The sequence below is a fragment of the Leiobunum rupestre genome, chromosome 8 (genome assembly GCF_980474605.1).
Source record: "Leiobunum rupestre chromosome 8, qqLeiRupe1.1.hap1, whole genome shotgun sequence".
Classification (NCBI taxonomy): Eukaryota; Metazoa; Arthropoda; class Arachnida; order Opiliones; family Sclerosomatidae; genus Leiobunum; species Leiobunum rupestre.
The window spans coordinates 28,236,979-28,259,415 of record NC_143391.1 but is presented as its reverse complement, the minus strand read 5'-3'; the positions used below and the strand labels follow the sequence as shown (position 1 = coordinate 28,259,415).

General features: G+C 37.5%; 3 protein-coding genes across 4 annotated transcripts in view; 2 read left to right on the top strand and 1 right to left on the bottom strand.

The window, feature by feature from the left end:
* The first annotated feature begins 169 nt into the window (after positions 1-169).
* On the top strand, positions 170-1,509 carry LOC149933007 (28 kDa heat- and acid-stable phosphoprotein-like). Of its 2 annotated transcripts, XM_090155560.1 has the most exons (7): positions 179-256; positions 340-359; positions 506-624; positions 703-816; positions 881-1,011; positions 1,076-1,227; positions 1,294-1,509. In XM_090155560.1, exons 2-7 carry the CDS (start codon positions 341-343, stop codon positions 1,356-1,358), a joined length of 600 nt encoding a protein of 199 aa, XP_090011686.1. In that variant the 5' UTR covers positions 179-256; position 340; the 3' UTR covers positions 1,359-1,509. The 2 variants fall into 2 exon arrangements, with proteins under 2 accessions (XP_090011685.1, XP_090011686.1); XM_090155559.1 differs by having other exon boundaries at positions 170-359.
* Positions 1,510-2,506: 997 nt separating this feature from the next.
* LOC149933006 (uncharacterized) lies at positions 2,507-6,185 on the top strand. Its single transcript, XM_090156303.1, has 7 exons — positions 2,507-2,613; positions 2,813-4,374; positions 4,438-4,549; positions 4,612-4,687; positions 4,747-4,910; positions 4,973-5,132; positions 5,192-6,185. Exons 2-7 carry the CDS (start codon positions 2,873-2,875, stop codon positions 5,650-5,652), a joined length of 2,475 nt encoding a protein of 824 aa, XP_090012429.1. The 5' UTR covers positions 2,507-2,613; positions 2,813-2,872; the 3' UTR covers positions 5,653-6,185.
* A 91-nt stretch (positions 6,186-6,276) lies between these two features.
* LOC149933005 (uncharacterized) overlaps positions 6,277-22,437 on the bottom strand; it is a 67,800-nt gene continuing 51,639 nt past the window's right edge. The window contains exons 4-5 of the mRNA XM_090156392.1: positions 8,703-8,851; positions 6,277-8,188 (exon numbers count right to left, since the gene is read on the bottom strand). Coding sequence (XP_090012518.1) covers positions 8,040-8,188; positions 8,703-8,851 — 298 coding nt within the window. The 3' untranslated portion in view covers positions 6,277-8,039. The remainder of the gene's footprint in view (positions 8,189-8,702; positions 8,852-22,437) is intronic.

The following is a 22,437-nucleotide window of genomic DNA, read 5'->3' as shown; positions in this document are numbered from 1 at the left end:
TCATTCTTTTTAATTTTTATTGTTAATATGTATTAGAGAAATTAATTCGTTACGTTTCCCTCAAGTTTAGCAGAAAATGATTTTCAGAATTACTCCCTTTCGGTGAAGTTGGCGAAAAAGTTGGCATACATCCAAAAACTCCATCCCGTAATTGTGAAGTTGGCTGTTCCTTGTTACGCAAGTGTCGTTGACATTTCGTCTTGCGTTTCGGAATTTGGCAAGAGCTAAACATTCGCTTGTTAATTTACGTAATTGTGTAAGACAATTTTGCTTTAAAAAGTAGAAATAGGAATTGTAATTAAAGATTAAAATTGATTTTATATCATAATTTCCCTTTAGAATGCCCAGAGGTAAACCTGGTAAGCGAACGATTTTTGTTAAGCCTAACATATGCCAAGGCCTATATGTGACTCTTTAGTTTCTGCACTTGTTATGATAACTTCAGATAAGCATTAAGCCCATAAAATATTTTGGTATTTTGCTGAAATTATTTAAACATTTTAAGGTCGAGGTTCTGGTGGAAGAGGGTCCAAAAGTGGTCACAAAGGTCAAAGGCGACATTTTACAAGTCCAGAACAGTTGGAAGCTACTAAAGAAAAAGAAGAACGTGAACGGCAGTGGAGGGTATCCATCGTTTCTGCTTTGGCCTACGTGAAATTTGATGAAATTAGTTGGTAAATTTGACAAATGACCATTGTTTAGAAACAAAGAGGAGATGAAAGTGAGGAAAGTGAAAATGAGGAAGAAGCAAAGAAAAAGGAATCTGGATCTAGTTCAGAGGAATCTGATGAATCTTCCAGTGATGAAGACCAAGAGGTGCTCTAATTTAATTTATTTCAGTAGTTAAAAAAATGTTTCATAGGAGAACCTTTTGTAATAGGCTAAAGCGAAGGGAATCCAGCATTTAATAGAAGTTGAAAATCCAAATCGAATAGTCAAGAAAACTAAGAAAGTTGAACATTTAAGTTTAGATGATGCAAAAAATCCTCAACCACTTTCGCGTAAAGAAAGGTATTATTACCGTGTTATAAACTTTATCTTTGTCGTCAACAAATTTTTATATTTCACCTTAAAGAGAGGAATTAGAAAAACAGAGAGCTCGTGCAAATTATCAAAAACTTCACGCTGCTGGTAAAACGGATGAAGCTAGGCAAGATTTAGCTAGACTTGCTCTGATAAGAAAGCAAAGAGAAGAAGCTGCTAAGAAACGAGAAGATGAAAAATTAGGTATTATACCAATTTGTAATACAATGAAAGATGTATTTCGAGACTTAATTTTGATTTCATTTTTAGTGAGAGAATCCTTAAAGACTTCTAAAACAGAAGAAATTAATAAGGCACTGGGAAAGTCCTCATGACAAATTTAAAGGCAATATTATAATGAAAATTAATGCTTTTAAATAAACATTACAATTGTAAAAATGTTGTGCCTGCATATGGGAAAACAACTGTCCATTCTTTACAGATGTTTTCTTATTCGAGTAATTAAAATTTGTAACTGTTTAATTATTTTTGTTTAAATTTTTTTCATGTTTGAGTTCTCAACTGGTTTGAATAAAGAACCAAGTTTGCTTGTTTAAAATATTTTGCATATGGTAGCATCATGGCGAAAATTAAATGGAAATTTAAGGGGCAGCTAGCTTCTTTGCAAAGCTGTTTAAAAGGCATGTTGTGGTGGGAGGGTGACATGATGGAGAAGTGCGACCTTGATATGAGTCATAATCGAACAAAAATTGTGTTAATTTTCTAATTTCAATAGCTATTTTTGTAATCCATTTTATTTCAATTGAGTCCCAGCGTTATTGAGTGCCAATTTCCATTCGGATTTAAAGGTTTTTTACCGTAAAAAACCTGTTAAACGTATGTCAATTTGGGGATGATGCTCGTTGGGCGGAAAAGCGACGCTTTCCCGCTTTTTGAAGCTCCGCCCTCGCACCACGCGTCTGTGCGCGTACCAGCGTTGCCAGACGTACGATAATTATCGCACAGTGCGATAATTTAATCAAAATTTTAAGAGCGTACTACAATTTTCATGGCGTACGATATCGTACCATTATTTCGATAATTCTGCCTCAACGTACTATAATGTACGATAATCTTTAGATTTTTTTAAAAACCTACGAACGATTTTTATTTTATTATTAATTTTTATAACTTTTCTACTTAAAAATGAATTATATACATTTTCTGTACGCGTAGTCCAGAGTGTGAGTTTATTACTCCTAGCTATTACCTCAACATTTAAAACATTTTTAAACATATTAAGTTCAGTTAATAATGATAATAGACATTTTGTTTATTTCCCTGAAATAAAACTCCTGTAGTGCATTAAAAAATCATCTAAATTCAACGCATTTATGTATGAATTAAAATTTATCGCCAAAAAGTAATGTACGATAATTATCAGGAAAATCGATAATTTTTTGGCCTAGATACGATAATTTCAGATTTTCGATCTGGCAACGCTGGCGCGTACAAAATAATTCGGTAACAGCTTAACAGGGCTTTGTAACACTTATTATGACCTAAAATGTTTTTCCTTAAAAAATGTATTTTCGTATGTATTATTATGTAATGACATGTCGGGGTAGTGAGTGACAGCCTCAAAATTTAGTAAGTAAAGTATTTTTTCCTATTCGAAAAGAATTATACGTATTGCGAATTATTATAGAACTGATTTTAAGTCCAAGGCTTACTTGTCAATTTTTTTTTAAATGACCTCCCATTTTTCCTTGCGTCGCGTTTGTGCCATGGGGGAAGGGAGGGTTATTTTCCGGTTTTCGTATATTTACATAATTTTATTTTCTTACAGATAATTATAAAAATTGTAAAATGTAAGTTAATTTATTTTTGACAACTTGTCAATGTAACCATGAGTTGCTCAAGAAAACCCAGAAAGTGCAAGCAGAAAGGTAGCTTTTCGTGGAAAAAAACATCCTCGTCCTTGGTTAGTGACTATGGGAATCTTCCTAAACTCTCCCTAAGGCAAGTGCTTGGAGAATCGAACATAATCACCAGTGACTACAGTTCGTGCTCATCTTTATCATCTTTATCGGAAAACAGTGTCTATAATAGCTCTTTGGGAAGCTCCGAATGTATATTATACCCTAGTGACAAAGACACCAGTGACTTCGAAAATGATGAAGTTGATAATAAAAAAGGGGAAATAAACACCAGAAGAACAAGAACACTTCAGTGTCGAAATGTTACTGTTATTATACCTGAAGAAAACTTATCAGGGGTCAGTCGTGATGATTTCTATTTGGAGTTCATTGAAGACCCGGCTTTCTTACCATCTGTTGATTCCAGAATGGTTTATGTCAGCTACATTGTGTCCATTGGGCCTCATGGGTCACGTTTCTATTTGGACAAACCAGCTCTTATTTATTTACCTCTCACTGAAAAAGTGCAGGACGAGGACAAAATAATATGTTTATGCAGTAACACACCGAAAGAAATTCCTCCGAAATGGGAAGAATTGCCACGAGAAAACTACACGTTCAAAAATGGACGAATTGTCATAAAAGCTCATCATTTTAGCCTGTTCACGGTGGTAGTTGAGAGGCCATTTCCAGAGTTTAGTAGGAAAATTGACTCTGTTGCAGGTGGTTCGCTTAGATTACCCGAGGTACCAGGTGTTGAAGTAAATTTCCCACCTCAAGCTCTTGTGAGTGATGTTACTGCTGTTGTCAGGGTTTTATATGACTGGGATCCTGGTCACTCGTTGAACCAGGACGTTGTTATGGCTATGGCATCACCAGTGATCATGGTTGGTCCTCACGGGTGTTGTTTCAAACATGGCAGTCAACCAGTAACAGTTAAATTGCCCATCCCTCATTATAAAGAGATCCAAGATTTATTTGGAAGATCTTCTAATATTTCTGTGTGGCAAAGCTCAACGTTGGAAAATGAACCTTTAGTCTGGGAAAGATTAGATGTGGAGCATTTAATTGAACAAGATAATAGCGGACTCTTCACTGTAACTTTTCCTGTCAGCCACTTCAGTTTTTTCAAATCCATTTGGGACATTTTAAGCTCGTCACTTTACGAAGCAAAACTTGGATTAGCCTTTTTCTACCCTTATATATCATTTTCCATGATGTGTCAAGCATGGATGGAAGAGAATAAAGATACTCAAAGGTTTGGCTTAGAGGTCATCTGCTACAGATCTGATAACAAATTACCTGAAGCTACAAATTATAAGTATAAAGTGGGAAGCAGTTTAAAACCAAAATTGGTACGACCCGGTTGTATTGTCATACGGTTGAAATCCGAGCTTTTTGATGCTGATGTTGAAGCTGGAGAGGATGTGGAAATGACAAAAGAAGAGCCAGATTTTCGTGGGCGAGAATTTGAAAAGCAGTTTGCATGCAGGTAATTGATTGACACTCATTAACAAACACTCGAATATATGCAATTTTCTAAATTCCAATGTAGATTCAAGCAGAATAAACAGTTAGTTGAAAGGGGTACATTTGGTAAAGTGGTAGTGGAGAGAAGAGTTAAATCTGGTAAAAATGAACCTCTTTTTGAATTCAACCTCCATAAGGTAATATTGAGAATTTAAATGAAAAGTTTGTGGGGAAGTTAATTTTTTCATACTTTGTATAGACTGGGCATGAAACTGAACCTGTACCAATGGAAGGCACTGATCGCTGGTCGGTTGTTGCCATTACTGAACTTGCAGGTACATTTCCAAGTTTTGTTATAATGTTTTCGCCAACTCATCAACTTTAATTTTACCAGGAACTCTTCAAATAACGGAAGATAATAACTGGAAAAAGTTTGCTAGGCATATTGGTTTCACAAAGAATGAAATCAACCATAAACTTACATACTCCGCTGATCCTTTCTTAGCTATGGTTAACCTTTATCAATCTAGAGGCGGTACCCCTGAAGAGTTTGTTCAGGTAATTTTTCAAAGTTTAGAAAGTTTTCTTTCGTAACTTATCAGTTAATTTTAAATAAATAGGCTTTGTACGCTGTAAGTAGACAGATCAGAATACATGGCTCTAACGCCAGTAGTTCACCAGGGAGCTCTAGCGGGGCTTCTACTTCCCGCAGATGGCCTAATATTTTTAAACCTATGAGATGGAGAGATGATAATTCTGATTCCGATAGTGTATCTGTCGGTAGGAACATTTCAATCAGTGTAGTGTATTAGTTACTAATGCGTATCAAAATTCTTTAGCATCAGTTAGTACAAATTCTCGGAAAAGATCTTATGATAATAGCGGAGGCTCCAGTGGAAGAGCCAAGAGAAACCTGGCAAATGCAGCCAAGAGGAAGAGGAAGAATTCTGAGGTATCAGAAACTATGTCGAGCTCTGAAGAATCAAGCACATTGGACCCTAATGATCCTGCGAACAATCGCAAGTTGAAAGACACGGATATGTGGGGAATCTCAGAATTTATGAACACCCAAAACTGGAGAGCTTTAGGTCGGACATTAGGCCTGGAAGAAACTGTTCTGTTAAATATTGAGCATACATACAAGGCTACTGGGTTTAGGGAATGCGCTTACCAAATGTTGTTGCAGTGGAAGGAACGGAGACCTGCCAAATGTACAGTGGGAATTTTACATCATGCCCTTCAAAAAGAAAAAATGAACAGCGTAGCTAAACAGCTTTCAACAATGAAACTTGGAGAATAATTTTATATCCTACATTGACTCCTTACTCATGAACTCCGGTTTATTCCTAATAACTAATATAACTTATTCCCCATGAAGTGCCAATTTTGCAAAAGATTCTCTTAAAAATAACCTGACCTTTTTTATTTCACAAAATTGAAATATTGCCAATTAAGTTTTACTGAATTAGTGAAGCACCATTTTTTTGGTTATTTTGGGTCAGTATTACAAATATTGTTTGAAAGACCATATGAAGTGCATTGCGAAAAACAGTATTTTGTTTAAATTTGGAATTATAATGTTACTGAACTTGATCTCAGTATTAAAAAGAAAATATAATTGTGTTATGTTTTTAAATAAGGCAAATTGCAAATCTTAAATTTAGATATATTTTTACGGACCTCAGAAGTCGCTAAGCACTTGTTTTTTGACACACTCAAAAAATTTGGTGATATTTGTATTTGTTTTTCTGCTTAAAGAATGTACTATTTTTAACTGTAAATTTGTAATATTGATGTTCTTGCATGTAGCGTGGATATTAGGTTACATGTAATGTCTATGTTGGAATTTTTGTACATATTTGATGTGTTCATATTAAATAATAGTTGAAATTTACTAAATGATTGTTAATTTGGGTTTGATCACTTTAATAATTACAGAATTTGTATTTAGACATAATTGGTGAAAGATAGAAACCCAAGCATTTTGTCTGTATTGTAACAGGCATTGTAAGCTTTTTTTTTATTAAAGCCTAGAACACACTCTCAATCCAATCGACACTGGCATTTCACCGAAATACATCACAAAAATTAATTCAATAATTAAAAATTACATTTTATTGTTTTTAATTTTCTTGTAGATGACGTCACTGGTAAAGTTCATTTTCGTGACTGGTTTGCATTTTCGTCTGCTTTACAGCTGCGAAGTCTGAATTCCAAACTCGGAAAGTCAACGTGAGATTACCGAATACGTACAATTCATTATTAAAGAAATTTAGTAAATTATATTTAAACGATAGCGATGAAACGACGCAACACCACAAAAATGGACAAATGCAAGTTTAAAAGTTTCTAATAGATAACAATCACAGACAATGTTTCCGTATAATGTCTAACTTCATAAAAGTAAAATAGACCTAAGCCTTGGTCGAAAAAAAAGGCAAAAATCTGAGCGTTTTTCGTTTTCTATACAAAAGTCTCGTTTTATTAGCCCTTTAAAGTAGCCTAAATTCTATTTTGCTATGAAAAGCCAGTGTCGTATTGTTGATCTAAACATACTATTCCCTGTTTTGCATTTTCTATCAAATCTACCGGCTTTTATCATTTTCTCTCAGGACACAAAATAGCTTCATTTTTTATACATGGAGTGTCTTTTTTCGTATTTTCCGTTTCTTTATTTGCATTTTATTTTTAAGAGCTTTTGTCAAATTTTTAGGGACGCATGTTAGTTTCGCTTCTTTTTTTTTTAAAGCCATAATTTTTTGTATATTTATTTTCTGTACAAATGAGCAAAGAAGCTTTCGAGTAGTTTTATGGAAAGTGCTATCATTATTTGCGGGGCAAAATTATGGGAAAAAGGACACTTCATTCGTTTTTGTTTTTACGAAATCAGGTATTTGAAAAACCGCGAAGGAAGATAGACGCTTTTTTATTATTGGACTGTTGCGTATGAAATTTTACGCGTTTTTCAACTTTAAATCCTTTTGGCTTTCCCAGATTTTGCCATTTTTATCACTATTCAAATATACATCTTATTTATAGCTCTAGTCAAAAACTATAAAAATCTACATTGTATAGGTACCAGTCTCGTTAATACTAAACTTTATTTTTCCATTGGCAACTATGAGAGTTTTCTATAAGGGCTATGAATACTATTCTCAAATTGGTCTACAGTTTTTTCTAGCTGATAAATTTTTTTTATTTGTACTGGCTGGCTGGTAGTTACGAAATGCCTAATTTAAATGAGTGTTGAATTATTTTATTGTTTATTCAAGATCGTGCGTTTTTTGCTATATCTCCTAAGCGGCACTATATAGTATTATTATTATTTTTCCAAAGCGCTGACTCTTACCCCAACCCGTTTAGTATTTATTTTTATATATTATTTCCCTTTTTATAATATTTAAATTGTATCGTATTTCTCTCTTATGCCTGTTGCACAGTTCATTTGAGATCAGTCTTTGAAAGTGTAAAAACTCCGCTTTCACTTTGCGTAACTTCATAATTCAATTTATATATATTGGCCCAAACTTCTTTTTTTCATTAGTTTTATGTATGTATATATATATATATATATATATATATTTTACGCGTTCGTCGTTATATTCTCTCGCGTCTAGTTTCAAGTCGTATTTGTTTAAATTTACAGATTCCTCGTATTGAAGGTCAAAAGAAAATTCATCAAACTTTTTACTCTATGATTAAACAGTTCGGCAAATTTTCGCGTAAATAATCATAGAGCTCGCGAGAAGTTCCCGGACAATTAGTTAACTCCAACTCTCGTAGATGGCGCAATTGTATCAGGGATGAAAGACTACTGCAAGTTAGCAAGGGACACCCTGAAATGAATTAAATATATTACGTTATGTACGTTCGAGGGAACATGACGTCAATGACAGAGATATTAGCAACTATGTGCATCCAGCAATTATTAAAGTGGGTGGACAAGAGTATGTCCGCTAGTAGGGGTTGATTAAATCAATACGGGCTCTCTTTAGTTTTATATTATCAGAAGTATATAATATCTTTAATGAAAAAAGTATCCATCTGAACCAGAAAAGTAAAAAATGCTCTTCAATGTAATGTTTGCGAAAAATGTATCTCGTTTATTACTCAGCCTAAAAATATTCACTTATTTAAAAAAATCATATTTCCTATATGCGTTTGTCTTAGGAAGTATTTCCACCGTATTTTTCTTCCTAAACGTATTTTTGAGTAAATAGAAGATGGAAATTTCTTTTTAGATAATTCTTATTTACTTCTGGTAATTGCTGGAAGTACTAAGTAATTTCGCACCGTAGCGCTATGGTCTGTGACGTCAAATTTATTTTACGCCGTGACTAGACTACTCACCCGCTAATGAAAGAATTTGTAAGCTTCTCATGCTGCAAAGATGCTGAAGTCCGAAATCTCGTATTTGGGAACACCATCTCAAATACAGAGCGCATAAATTGACCATAGTAGACAGATAGCCCAGTCCTATGTCCGTAATATGGACGCATCTATGTAAAAAGAAAGACGTAAATACAATGTCGTTTATAGTTACTTTATTTATTATCGAGGCGGAGCGCACTTGCTATTGAAGTTCGGCCCTTTTATAAATAGATTAGTAAAAAGTATTTTGGGAAGCGGAAGAGGAGAGAGACAGAGCCGGGGATTCCTCGCGGATGGAGAAGTCCATCCATCATCGCGAACTCGCGAAATATTTGGTCATTGACTCGAGCATCCATTTTTAGGAACTTATATTTCTAAAGAATCCGGCATTCGAAGCCAAAAGTGTCAAGTTCAAAATCCGAAACTATCTACGTACTCCGGCGAGAGAGCTACTTAGAAGCCGCTCTGTGTTTTACAAAATCGTGATCTCAAGTCTTTGGAATGTCTCCACGGACACTTTGGCGGGTCCTTTTTACAATTACCCCGCTTAGTAGTAATAGCATATGTAACATAATTACTCATAAGTATGCCTCTGTATAACATTTCCATTGAATAAAATTCAATGAGACTTTGTTTCACACGGAACATACAATGACCGGACCCAAAAGTGCAAAAATGCTTATAATCCTTGCGCTATTGAAAAGGTTACCATGGAAATGAAATCATGTAATCGCGAGGCACGAGCTAATCTTGACATGGGCAAAGCCAGAAACGCGCGAGGAATTCTCCCTAACTTCCGTTTCCCATCAGTAAAGTTGATGACGCGTATTTCGTCACGGAGTTATAAGTGACGTAATCTACGTCATATCCCGTGAACAAGGTTTCATTAAAGAAAATGCTTTATGGCATACTTATGAGTAATTATGTTACATATGGTAATATGGTAATAGTAATTCCTATAAAATCCTATATTATCTTTTAATAAGCGAGTTTCAATGTGACGCGGTTAGGCCGAAAAGCAGACAAGGAGGGGAACTATGACGGCAGTTTAGGCTTTCCTTTGTTGTGAAAAGAACAAACTAATAGTAAAGTGTTGGTCGATAGTAATAAAATCGAACGAATGAGGGCTTGTTTTGAAGCCCTGGAAGTTCTCTTTCCAAAAATGTCATTGTCGAAACAAATTTCCAAGCCTAAGTGTACTCATTTTAGGTCCGAAAATGTCCTTTTTCGCTCTCCAAAATCCAGAAATTTTGCGCGAATTTTTCTCCTCCGTAGCATGAGCAAATCGGGCTTGGTTTTGTGCTTGGTGCAGCCTACTTCCAGGGGCTAGTAGGCCACACTTTGAAACTCTCTGACGCTCTATTAACTCATCGTAGGAAAATGGGAAAAAAACAGGCATACTTCTCAACTCACCTCCAACAACTCCTTAAATTTGTTGCATAACCTTTTGAAACACCCTGTATAATTCGCAAATACGTATTTTACGCCATTTTAAGTAGCTAACTACTATCGATAATAGACCTTTCCATGAAATAAGCTACGCTTGCTGAACTTGTTTTTTTTTGTAGCTCATTCGCCAGTTCAGTTTATGCTTAAAAACATGATGCCTCATCGAATTAACCATGTCCAGTCCTTTTTGTAGTAAAACGTCATCGATACGTCACCCGTGACGCAGCAGCAACATCAAAACAAGAAGGCCGATGTTACTTTATAGAAAGGCCTATTGAAAGTTGGCGACACCTATACTCATTTCGGTCGCGAAAATCGTTGTTTCTCTGTATAAACCTTTAAGGGTATTTTTTACACGAAGTTTGTACGATGATATTATCTTATATAGTAAATTTTTGTGTCCAGTATAATCCTATAATTCGAGAAAAATAATTCCTATAAGGAATTGAAATTGTAGCTGGGCTCCCTGGAAGGGGTTTTTGGGAAATATGAACAAACATGTTTTACAATGCGTGTTTTCGCGACCATGCGTTATCATTTTGTGACTAAATTCTTGGTAATTTAAATTAAATTAAAGTGACGAAATGGTGTAAAATTGTTATTGGTAACTAAGATACGCTCAATAAAGATGATGTTGTTATTATTTTCCGTTCCCATTAGAACCGCTATTCCCTATTACATTCCAACTTCCTGTAGGTGGTTTCTTTTCGCCTGTTCTCGGACTAAAAGTGTACTCTTTTTACCATAAAACGTTTTATTCGCCTGTTCCGTTGATGAGAATTACTCCGCCCCATAATATATTCGCTTGTTGCGGTGTAATTAGGGCTATTCTTTTTACTCCTTCTGAAAAGGAGGTGTAAAGGGGTAAAATCGGATTTTGTCGTCTGCTAGCCAGAATTTATCCGCTAAGAAGGCCACAGGCAGCCATTTTGGAAAAACGTTTTTACTCCGACTCATTCGCCACCACAGAATCGGAGTAAATAATGTCATAACCTTACTCTTCTTACCCTACTCCGAAATCCCGGAACAAGCGAAAAGAAACCACCTAATATTGGTTTTTAATAAAGCCAAGGAGGGAAAAGTAAAAAGAGAGTTCATCAACGGGGAATTTATATTTTCTCAATTGTATATCGGCATCAAAAGTGGCATAATTACCAAAAGTGTGTCATTCGGACCTATTTCTTAATGAATGTTACGAGCGAAATACAAGTTGGGAGGGGAGAAGGGAAAGTATGCCTTGGGAAGGGAAGGAAGTTAAAACCAACAAATAACGCCTCGTAGTGAGGAACGGAGGAACTAACAAGGAGACTACCCGAGGTGTTTATCTCCGATTTGGTTCAAACTCGGGTGGTAAGTAGACCTTCGTGTAACTTGAAAATCCCTAAAAGGATGGACAAGAATGGGCTTTAGTTTTGCCATTGCAACCAAAAATGTTTTTCACAACTTAAAAACTGATTACTCGTATTTACCCAATATATGTATATTTACTCATATTAACCAAAATTGACGTATATTGGTCCAAATGTACCAGATTTAGCCATGATCAGAATTATGTATCTAATTGATGAACCTTTTTTAATTTTTTGAAAAATATTGTTAGGGGGACCCTTAAAATCTTCGATTTTCCCATGTTAATTTTCATAGAGAAAATAAGTTTTTAAGTTGCGAAAAACATTTTTGGTTGCCATGGCAAAACGAAAGCTCATTCTTGTCCACCCTTTTAGGGATTTTCAAGTTACACGAAGGTCTACTTACCACCCGAGTTTGAACCAAATCGGAGATAACCACCTCGGTTAGTCTAATTGTAAGTAGCACTGGTCAAAGTTAGTGTATTTTTTTATTTTTCGTCGTTCTGTGGAGATCCTATCACCATCTACCTACGATATAATACCATAGACTGAAAAAAGAGCCAGGAAGGCGACAATAAATAGTCTTTTATGTGGTAGATTCCTCCGTTAGCGAAGTGTGGGGAGAGCGTAAAATCTTTCATCCAAACTCGGGAATCCGGTTTTTTTGGCCACCAGAAACTTGTCAACCGCGGCAACCACCGCGAGCGTGAACCCCTCTTACGAAGAGAGAGAGAGACTCCGTCGTTGCCATGGCAACCGGGGCCCCTTTCCCGGGATTTCCTCTCCGTTCAATTTGAAAGACGAGACCTTTTGGAAAACGAACTATTTAAAGTTCCCTATAAAAGAAGCGGCCGGCACTTTTAAAACTATAACGCCCCGGCTCGTTTGTTGGCCAAATTTGTCGAGTCTGAAGGGAATGTTTTGGACAAATCCCGCTGCCTAGTTCCGACGCCTTCCCCGAGGACGCCGAAGAATAGCTTTTCTACGAAAACGTTAGTCCGATGTTGACTCTGCCATCATACGCCTCCAAATTGAAAAGGGGGGCGTGGCGCCCGTAATGTTGACTTCCGAGTCCGCCTAAATCTCTATGAATAGGAGATGGCCTATTCAGCGGCCCTTCGTTGGCCAAATAGATTAGTTGACTTCGTCTCGGGTACCTCGGGGAACGTCGGCTCTGAGAGGGGACCCGCGCGCTGGAGCCTAGGGACTCTTCCGATCTTTCTCGGGATTTTTTTCTACGGAGAGATGGATAGATTATGTCATAACGGTAGAAGAACTCCGCGTGTTACCGGGGCTGCGTGATTTATTTTTACACCTAAGTCTAGATGGGGGCTTTTTTGGGGTTACTTTTTATAGAGTCGGCTGGGGTCCTTGAACTTCGTATAGTTACTCCGCGTTGAAACTCTGAGCGACGAAACCTTTATTGGATCCCCCTTCTAAGGCGCTTTTCCTTAAAGACTTCTGTCAAAATGTCTGAAATCCGTTCGCGCGCAAGCGGGGAATATCGTTGTATAAAGCCTCCGGTATTACGAGCGGAATCAGAGGCTTATAAACACCCACTCGTATCGCCGCGATATAACTGGCGACCAATTCCGTAACGAGGTTCTATGGCGGATATCATTTCTAAGGGAACTGTTTCCGAGGTTTCAACTCTTGTTGATAGAAAGAGTCGGTTTAGTGACACAGAGTGGAATCGAATCCCTTCCCACGTAGGAGCAAACTCGGCACGATTGTGTAGGTATCGGAATGACCAGACATCCTACCTTTCGCGTGTTCGTATACGGAAGAGTCACGGCTAAAATGCGTAAAACCACGTACAATCGGAAACGTTTTGCCTCGTTTTAATCTCGCGGGGGCTCGTAGCGTTTGGAAATCTGTTTGTTTGGACGTTCGATTTCCAGTCAATTTACAAAGAAATTGGGCACGCTTAGTGTAGTCGTACAGTAGACGCTTCAATAAAACATCTTCAAGAAGTAATATTTCCGAGAGCCAGGACCTACAAGTCACTGTTTATAGAGTGCTTGTAAAAATAATGGAAACTTTTCAACTATACGGTCAGGGTTGTTGATTTTTGGATTTTTTTTTTATTAATTTTTAGGTTTTTGTCACTTTTTAAAAGCAATATATAAGCTTATTGATATAATTTTTATTTTTGTATAAATAATGTTCAATAGTAGACAGTTTTATCATGTCAAAAAATATTTATTCGAAGAAATAAGTATATTTGTATCACAGGAGTAACCTTGAAAAGTAAAACTAATTATAGTGTGAGAAATAAGGCACTATCACAGGCCAATCGCCAGTTTAAAAATGAAATGCCTGGGGTGTTAGTGGCCCTGGTGACCACTTAATTAATTCTAAGTTCTTCCCTTCAAGATTTATAGTTCTTTATTTAACACTCCAAAATTTTGAAATACCCATAATAACTAACCTACTAAGCCTATGCCCTAGCACATATTGTCAAGACTCAAGAGTAGATAATTTGACCATAAATGATGAAAGCCTGATTTTGAAGGTTAAAAATGGTAAGTGGCCAGTGTCCAGTTTTTTAATTAAACTACTTAGGCTCTACTGGCCACAGGTCCAGTTTAAAACAATTCCTTATTTCTCAGCCTGGGAGAGTCCATTATTTTCAAAGAACCAAAAATGAGGTGGGGAAGGGATCGTGGTAGTGATAGGTAATAGTGTATATAATGACAATATTGGTCTAGAATATAATAATTCAATAGTAAATCTCTCATTTATGGAAATTCAATACCTTTTAAACAATCTTTTATAGGAACTGATTTAAATCAACGATTTTTAAAAAAAAAATCATTTGATTAAAATCGCGATTTAAATCGCTGATTTTAATCAACTTGATTTAAATCAAACAACCCTATATACGGTACGCAACCAGTGTTACCTTACAACCACGTAGCTTTTTTGACATATTGAGGCTTAGTAAAAACACGACGTTCTAAAAGGTTTTCATTATTTCAACAAGCACTGTACTTGCGGGTCCTGGCTCTCGGAAATATTACTCCATGGCGATTTCCTTGAAGGATGTTTTATTTAGGAGTTCGTCCGCTCACGCATTTGAGTTACGTTCTAAAAATTAAAAATGCATGCACCCAGAAGAAATTTGTTTGCTTCTAAAAAATTCATAACATTTTTATCAGGCACAAAAAATCCACTATTTTCGATTTTCTTATAAAAGGTCATGATTTACAAAAACCGACTCGATGACGTCACGAGTCGTTCTCAAAATGGTCGACGGGGTGGGGTGCATTTGGCCGACTCCTCATTTGACCGACTTTTCATTTGGCCGACTGCTCATTTGATCGACTGTTATACTATAGCCTGTCCTATACTATGTGTTTAGTGTTAGGTTGACTTATAGAACGGGCCATGTATTCTAAGTATTGGCGCCTGAGGGCGCCGCCGGGCACTCACTTCGCTCGAGCCCTGGGGGCCGGATCGGCGCCCCCCCCCGTCCCGTTCTTTATAACCAAGCTGGGCCTTCTAAAACGCGACCTAGAGGACAGTACCTAGCCAAACGTACCTAGTATCGTCCAACCGCCAAATGAGTAGTCGGCCAAATGAGCAGTCGGCCAAATGATCAGTCGGCCAAATGGACAGTCGGCCAAATGGACAGTCGGCGTAACGTGTATTTTGTGGTCGGCCAAACGAAACTCTCCCGGTCGACGAAGCGATCTGTAATGCTGGGACGCGCAACGGTAACTGTCCACACGACGGGGTCACGGGATCCAAACGTTGCGAGCGCCCGCAACGTGTCAAAGGTTAGGAGAACGCAGCTTAATTGAAAAGGGTAAAAACGGGAACTACCGTTGGGCAAACGCGACTTAAGTAAAAAATACCACAAATTTTTCCAACCAAGTTTCGCGTTTTTTACCCAAATAAATGTTTGACTCTTTTACTTTTATGTAGTTTAATAGGCGAAACTATAAAGTAAATTTGGTCTTAACCAACTTCTTAAAATAGGAAAACCAAATCACGTGACTACCATATCACAGCTAACTTCGATTCGGTAACTCGAGTTCATAGTTGGCCGTGTGACGGTAAAGAAAAAAATATTCCTTTCAGATACTGCAGACAGCTATTTAACTTCCACCTTTCTATTACAAAATGTTTTTTTTTATTCAAAGAAGAAAGGGCTGATTTGAGTCTGAGAAGACCGCGAGCCCGGTGAAGACACCATCTGATTAATCAGGGCGAGGTATGTGTAACGGCCACGACCAACGGGGGGATACGTGGGGACAGGGGTGGGGACACCCGTGGCGGAAGTATTCCGACCACCCGTTGGGGGATTGGTGGTCGTCCTCACACGGCCATCCACAAACTGCCTCCCAGACGCGTGAGATTACAGGAGTGAGCCACTACTCTCGGCCAAGATGTTTTAAATAATAATAATTAGATAATTTAGATGAATCGATCAAAATTTAAACCGCCATTAATAAATAAAATTAGAATAGATGGCTCTGAAGTTCTCCACAAAGTCACGTGACTACCAACTTTATAGTTTTACCTATTAGGAGCAATCAAATATTGACAAAAATGTACTTGTCGACCAAAAAAAGTAAAGCGCGTTGGAAATGTATAGTTGATTATTCTTTATAACCTATAATTTTTTATAATAACCTTTATTTTATATTTTTTTGTTAAATTTCCATGAAAATGTTATCCATATCTTTTAGCTTGAGATTATCTCGGAGCAGCGCGGAATAGAGCCACGCCTAATCGGGTAAAAGTACGGTGCAGTGGGATCACCATCGGTCCATTTTTCATCCGGCGGCGCCTCCGAACTCACTCCCACATTGCCACGAGGACCTCGACGCCCGTGCCGGAGTTTTGCCGGTCGCATGATTTTTTTTCCGAGAACAAAATTAGTAAACCCAAATCTCTCCGCTCTCCCTCTTGTTGCGTATAGTTACTTTTTTAGGAGAAAAACGCTAATGATAAACTCCGAAGCCTTAAGGCTGGTTCACACGGGCAGTGTTTTCCTGGTTTTCTCTATTTTGTAGTTTTACCGCCTTTACACGTTGCTCTGGCGCACGGAAAAACGACTGTACACACGGACAAAATTTGCAGGATTTTACCGCCGCGAGCGCTGCCGGTAAACGAGAAAACCGAGGACCTTTTTGAGGGGCGTTGGGCTTGACCAATCACCGAGCATTATGCCGTCACGTGATAGATTGGTCGAGCTCAAAGTGCTTGAAAAAGATGTCAAAGACATTTCCGTACACACAATCCCGCTGATGTGTTAATCCTCACAGTCCGAATAAAACATTCACCCCTGTCCCAGATTCCAAAAATCACAGACCGAATAAAACATTCACCCTGTATCAAAATTCGCACCAGAAAATGTCCAACACAGTAAATAATCACAGTCTGATATAAAACATTCACCCTGTATCAAAATCCGCATCAGAAAGTCTCCAACATAGTAAATAATCACAGTCCGATATAAAACATTCACCCTGTATCAAAATTCGCACCATAAAGTGTCCAACGTAGTAAATAATGAAGCCCGATATAAAACATTCACCCTGTATCAAAATTAGCAACTGAAAGTCTTCAGCATAGTAAATAATGAAGCCTGATATAAAACATTCACTCTGTATCAAAATTAGCACCTGAAAGTTTCGAGCATAATAAATAATCATAGTCCGATATAAAATCGTGGGAATAAAACATTCACTCTATATCAAAATTAGCACCAGAATTATCAGAAAGTCGACAACATAGTAAATAATCACAGCTCGATACAAAACATTCACCCTGTGAAAAAAAATGTATCAAATCAGACTATTAAATTGAAAGAAAAAAATTCATTCACCCACAACAACCGTGTATAGCAAAAACAAAAATAGTAGCAAACGTGAACTTTAGAACGGATAAAATAATTAACAGGAACACGTGAAATAAATAAGAGTCTAGTAACACCTAATTGATACCTCTTTAAAAGCTATCTGGTTTATGTTGGGTGTTGCGGGAAATTCGAAATTCGATGAAATTTGGATTCTGTCCCATTGGAAAGTGTTTTTCAATTTCAAAATTGTTAACAGTGGCAGCTAGGTTTTAATAGTCCCCTTCGATTGGCATATTTGGTGTTTTTTTAACGCAAACGGATTAAGAGTAATAACGCGAAATCCGTTCAAATTTTAATCGCCACTAAATTGGGCAAATGACTAACTTCTTAGCACCCGATTTAAAAATAATTGGCAATGGTGACGAGGGTTTTCTAACAAGGAGACATCCCGAAGTGTAAACCACCGATTTTGGTCAAACTCGGGGGATTGGTAGACGTTCATGTAACTTGAAAAATCCTAAAGGGAATTTATTCAATGGGCAACCGTTTTGCCATGGCAACGAAAAATGTTTTTGACAATACGAAATATTAAATTTTCCCATTGAAAATAACATGGGATTTTGACCTCAAATTTATCAAAAGTTGATCAAAAGTTGAACAATTTTGATGTTTTTCTTGTCAATTTTTATTTATTTTTTCGTTTTTTGGCATTTTCGAAATTTTTAAATTTGTTGAAATTTTTCACAGGGGCTAGGAATCGGTCAGAATCCCATGTTATTTTCAAAGGGAAAATTTTCATTTGTTGTTGTCAAAAACATTTTTCGTTGCCATGGCAAAACGGTTGCCCATTGAATAAATTCCCTTTAGGATTTTTCATGATACATGAAGGTCTACCAATCCCCCGAGTTTGAACAAAATCGGTGGGTTACACTTCGGGATGTCTCCTTTTAAGTCTAATCGACCGACGTATCGTTTGATTTTGTATTGCAAGCGGTTCAAGAGTATTCGAACGAACGGCAGCGGTGGACTACACTGTACGTGAACGTATCATCCCTATATACATAGCAGGTGACATAGGGATTTTCAGTAGCGGCGCTAAGGTTTTTTCACAGGTGGGCTAAGTATTTTGTGGCCCCTAACAATTTTGTGGCCCTTAGCGGGAACCTTGGATTAACCATATTTCTCAAAAGTGGTGAAACCGAAAAAAAAAACGAAAATTTTCCAGGAAGCGAGAAGAGCAAGCAGCTCTCGTCACCTTTACTGGACCCCCTACTGACCTTATATCCGATGTGGAGGGGACACGAGCATGTCTGGGGTATTTCTCTAAATTCCCCTTTTCTTTTCTTTCTATTGTCCATTCAACTTTCTCTCAATAGGGACTTGGCAGCATGACGTCACGCCGTACCTTTGGCCATGGCCGCCATGCTGGTATACCATTTTTTCCAATTGGAAAAAGCATGGGTGACGTATTATCTACGTCATGCTGCCAAGTCCCTATTTCTGCTCCCTTCCTCCCGAATCTATCTCTTTATGGTCTACTATCTTCTTGAGTAAACGAATTGATTTTGAAAGATTTTTTTCCCAGAAAAACGTTTCTTGGCAATAAAACCAATTTCTAGAGATAAAGAAAATTCCTAAATTCAAATATGTGGCCTCTTAATTATAACTATGTGGCCCTTTTAATATAAATTAGTGGCCCCTCTCAGAAATGCAGGGGGGCTAAAGCCCACTTCAGCCCACCCTTAGCGCCGCTACTGGGGATTGTGTGTAAAAACCGGGAAAATTAAGTAGAGATATTTCAAAATTTTTTTAACCGTTTTCTCGTTTACCAGGCGCACTGGCGGCGGTAAAATCCGGCAAATTTTGCGCGTGTGTACAGTCGTTTTCCCGTGCGCCAGAACAACGGGAATAGGTGACATCGATAAGATAGAGAAAATCAGGAAAACACTGCCCATGTGAACCAAACTTTAGCCCAAACCGCTAAACGAGAACCCGAGGGGTATAAAACTAATCGTCGTTCTTGTTCCCCGAGTTGAAGCCTAATCAATTATGGCGGCAGTAGATTACGAATCCGACGATGACGAGATTAAGATTGTATCGGCGCGGTGTTTACTCCCTCGGGTGCTCGCCTATTCCGGACAACTGAAAAAGAGACGTTTGTCCCTTACGTCGCCTCACTTTTTGGCGATGTAATAAAAGCCTAAAACGTTTGCCCGAAACTTTGGCCCTTTTTTGGGACGCTCAGTGTGATTGTGGAGAACGAAATTAAGTTTGTCCATCGCTCCCGGCTGTATTCACTGACAACTTCGTCCGTTTACTTAAGGAAAACGTAACGCTAATCGACCCTGAGGGATCTTCCAACTAGAAACGGCGGAAACAAATTAATTAACGACAAAAGTATATCAAGCCAGAAATATTCGACAATATGAACGGCTACTATGGGATACGTGTTAAAAATTAAAAATGTAAATGAGGGGAATCAAAAAGGGGTCAAGACATGTGGTTGCGACCGACTTGTTTCGTTTCTGTCCCGTTGGTTTGTGGGTAAAATTTAAAGGTAACTGATAAATTTTTAAGACAGGGTTGCCACACGTCAGGGAATATCAGGAAATTTTAAGAATTTGTAAAAAGTCAGATAATTAAATTTTATCTTGATATAATATATATATATATATATATATATATATATATATATATATATATATATATATATATATATATATATATATATATATATATATATATCGAGTTGAACTATTTACTAACCTTTGTACTGAAATATAAGTTGATTTAAATCTATTAACTTCTGATAAAAGTAAAATTTAAAGATAAAATTTATCTAATTTTGGGCTTTAAAATATTGTGGCAACCCTGTAAGAGCTGGGGTGCTCAAATTTCCAAATTAAAAGGTGGCCATTTTCATGGTCGAAATCTCCCAGTTTGTAGTCGTTATTTTTTAATATTAAGATTTTAGTATATTTCCGATATAAATATTTTGACGGTCGTTATCGTCATTTACCTAAGCCTATTTGGGCTCTGACTGGTTTAATTTTTATATTTATCTCGATACGCGTTCCATTTAGTTTCGCCTTTGCACGGTAGGTAGCGCTACGACAAAGAGTGGATTTTCAACGGAAGAGTTCGTTTTCTCTCCGACTATGCTATTTTCCTTTTTTTATCGGCCCGCTTATTTCCGAACTCTACTTCCGTTTCATTTTCTACCCACCAGGGCGGTAGGGCCAAATAGAAAACCTAGACCGTTGCTTCTCAAATGGTGTTATTGTTAGCTGACACAGAGCGCGGTACCATGGACACTGTATCTCTAACGGCGGTACACAGAGACATTCTTCTCGTAGAAACGCGGATCATTTTGTAAAGATCGTTTGCAGCGACATCTGTTGTCAGTATCTATAAGCTTTAAAGGTGCTTCACGAAGCAATAGTTAGTTAAAATATTAACGTTTCCGAATTGAAGGTACCTCATTTTTTTAAAATTTTATGAATAATTATGTTTAAAAGGAGCTTTATAAGTTTACATTAACGTACAAATGATGGCGCCACTAAATTGAATCCGTAAGGTGACGAGTGCCGTTTGCAGTAAGTCGAGATAAGTGGTCTAAGCGCCATTAACATTTTTCGGGGAAGTGAGAAAGGGATAGGAAATGAACCCAGGCACCCGCTACCCCGAAGTGAAACTAATTATTTTGGCAGTGACTCATCGAGGAAGATCCGGATAGCGGATTTTAGCCTCGCCCAATTTCTGGTCGAAGGCGGGGCTCGAGGTAAAAGCTGCGACTGAAATAATCTCATTTTAGAGTTATACCCTTTTGTCTTTGTGAATGTCAATTGAGGGCATTAGGGATGCCAGTCGCCTCTCTGAACGGAGGGGGGGGGGGCTATTGTTTTTCGTCTATTTGACCCCTCCGGTTCCTCCTGAAAAAAAACGCGTTTAAAGTTGAAGGTACACAACGTAAAAAAATAGATTAAAGGGGAGACATTCCAAGCTCATTAATCATTTTACAAAAACGCGAATCACTCTCACAATCTAGAGCTCGCTCTTCTCAATTAGTTTCGCCATTGTTTTTAATTCATTGCGTCATCTGCTTTTTTTTTATTAAAAAAGATATAGTGGTGTTTAATTCTCTTTCGATAAACTAAAGCTCTTTCGCGTCTTATAAATTCTCAATTTGGCGATAAAAGGCGCCTTTACTCGCTGGTGTTTCCACGAAGAGAAATTAATAAGTGAGCGGAATTACGGAGCAAAATGGAGAGCCCTTTCCCGCGCCCTCCGCCGCCCCCCTTTCTCCTCCTTCCTCCTACATGCGACCTTTTGACCTTCTGTCTCTTACACGCAACGCCCTCTTTGAGAAATTAAAAACTGACTAAACTCCAACGCAGCTGTTACGCGTTGTATCTCTCGCGTGTTTAATAGTACCCCTTCTCGCGTTTATTTTACACCACACTACTTTTTACACACAATCCTTCAGGGATTTGTGTGTACTGGGCTCACGTACAGTGTAGCCGATGCCTATGCCGCCGCTGTCGTATTCCACATAACTTTTCAACAATTAGGTCTAGAAGGGTCAGTGATATGTCAATCGAAAGCATATGTAATGCCCTTGGTAGCCCGTTATAAATTTGGTTGAATATTATATTTTTAGTTAATACTGATCATTTCAGAGCTACGTTTTCGGTGACTTTAGGAAATTTTAATTGTAAGTGAGATTTCTGGCCAATTCGCGGGACCCCACAACCACGAGTACGCACTATTGTCATATTTGAATTTCGTGTCAATTGATACAGGGGCCATCTAACTCATTCGCGTTTCGCTATTTTATTTCCAAAACCAGGTAACTCGAAAAATTCGGTTTGTCTAAAAGTTAATTTAAATTAACGTGTTCGAATTTTGCTACTTTATTTCCAAAACCAGCCAACTTGAAAAATTCATTTTCGGTAAAATTCCTCTTGGGTTTATTAAGATAATGTAGAAGATGAATGTAAATTTGTTCAAATTTAAATTTAATATTTAAAATAAAGATAATACATCGGGAGAATTGTGTGTACTTAAATGTCCGTGACGTCTTGTTTTCCCCGCGATTTCTTTG

Bases quoted from the DNA above. Each gene is read 5' to 3' on its own strand.
- LOC149933007 (XM_090155559.1), top strand. The intron at 625-702 runs GTATCCATCGTT...ACCATTGTTTAG, and splicing joins AACGTGAACGGCAGTGGAGG to AAACAAAGAGGAGATGAAAG. The intron at 1,012-1,075 runs GTATTATTACCG...TTCACCTTAAAG, and splicing joins CCACTTTCGCGTAAAGAAAG to AGAGGAATTAGAAAAACAGA.
- LOC149933006 (XM_090156303.1), top strand. From the start codon at position 2,873: ATGAGTTGCTCAAGAAAACCCAGAAAGTGCAAGCAGAAAGGTAGCTTT. The intron at 4,550-4,611 runs GTAATATTGAGA...TACTTTGTATAG, and splicing joins TTGAATTCAACCTCCATAAG to ACTGGGCATGAAACTGAACC. The intron at 5,133-5,191 runs GTAGGAACATTT...AAAATTCTTTAG, and splicing joins TTCCGATAGTGTATCTGTCG to CATCAGTTAGTACAAATTCT.